General features: G+C 63.8%; 1 protein-coding gene across 1 annotated transcript; it reads right to left on the reverse strand.

Moving 5' to 3' along the window:
• Positions 1 to 6: 6 nt before the first annotated feature.
• LOC107196645 (membrane metallo-endopeptidase-like 1) lies at positions 7 to 1195 on the reverse strand (the record flags this gene model as incomplete). The annotated part of the gene is made up of 3 exons (XM_015599458.2): positions 7 to 274; positions 673 to 731; positions 990 to 1195. Coding segments are annotated over 3 exons (522 nt in total), but the record flags the coding sequence as incomplete, so codon positions are not given.
• Between the last annotated feature and the right edge of the window lie 144 nt (positions 1196 to 1339).

Raw genomic sequence — 1339 nt, forward strand, 5'->3', positions numbered from 1 at the left:
TGGGGTTCCCATCTGAATCACAAAAGGGGTTGGATGGGCCTCCCCAGGGCCCCTTCCCGGCGGCTGAACGTGGCCGCAGTCCCCTTCGGGGCCTGCTGCTCAGCGATGGGGCGTGTCGCTTGGAGGTGCCGCTGTGGCCGCGCAGCAGCGATACCGTTGTCGTCAAAGCCGTGGGTGATCTCGTGCCCGATCACCATCCCGATGCCCCCGAAGTTCAAGGCCTGTGGCTGCTCCTTGCTGAAGAATGGTGGCTGGAGGATCCCGGCAGGGAACACTGCCCAGGGTGGGCGGGGGCAAGAACGAGCCGTGAGTGCACCTCGTGTGTGCCAGAACCTCTAGGGTCCTGCCACGTATCCCCGCAGCCTGGGAGCTGGAGATCACGACACACCCTCATTTCACAGACGAAAAAGCTCAGGCTCAAAACAGAGGGCAGGGCCGGGGTGTGGAGGGCCCGGGACCCAAGGCCAGGGTGTCCCCGCCTTTCCGTGCTTCCTTCAGGAAAAGGGTCTCTGCTGTCTCCCCCAAAACCCTCCCACTCTGATCACAGGCAGGAGGGCAGGTTCCTGCAGGTGGGAGAGACGGTTCCTTCTCCCCTTCCGAGAGCAGGCTGGGGGTGCCCCCAGGAGGAGGGGTGGGGGCTGCTCACCGCAAGCCCACCATCGGTGAACGTACCGATCTGGTTCCGGTTTGGGGAGTAGAACGCATTGACCACGGCGGCCCCGATGATCCAGCTGGGAGAAACAAGTTGGTCATTTGGCACCCGGCCTCTTGGGGAACCTTCCTTCCGGCCCCCTACCTGGCTGACTAAAGACCACCCTGAGGGCCCATGCCCCAGTGGTCAGGGGTGCTACTGACAGACAGCCAAGGCAGGGGCGGGGCCAGTCCAGATATCAAGTGACCAGGACCGGGGGGGAGATGGGGGTTCTGAGTCAGACCCAGCCACCCTCCCCGGCTGGCCTGGCGTCCCCCAGCCCCCCGCGCCCACTCACAGGTTCTGGTCCACCTTCTCCCGCAGCTTCTTGAGGCTCCGCTGGGCACCAGCCTTGAGGTTCTGCAGGCTGTTCTCAAAGTACAGGTGCTCGGAGAAGTTCAGCTGCAGGAGAGGGGCGGTCACTGCGGGCCTTGCAGTGTCCGCAGGGGCCCGCGGAGTGGGGAGGTCAAGGGTGGATGGGGACAGGCCTCGGCACTTGACTGGCTAACAGGTTCTGGCTGTAGAGGGAGGGACGGGGCCCAAACCTGACTCCGCACATTTACATTTACTGTCTCTGAGACATTCCTTCACCCTCCCCACCCCCGCCTAGATCCTCTGTCCCTAAGGAGGTAATGCTAGAGCCTCCCC

The sequence above is a fragment of the Pteropus alecto genome, unplaced genomic scaffold (genome assembly GCF_000325575.1).
Source record: "Pteropus alecto unplaced genomic scaffold, ASM32557v1 C18506147, whole genome shotgun sequence".
Lineage (NCBI taxonomy): Eukaryota > Metazoa > Chordata > Mammalia > Chiroptera > Pteropodidae > Pteropus > Pteropus alecto.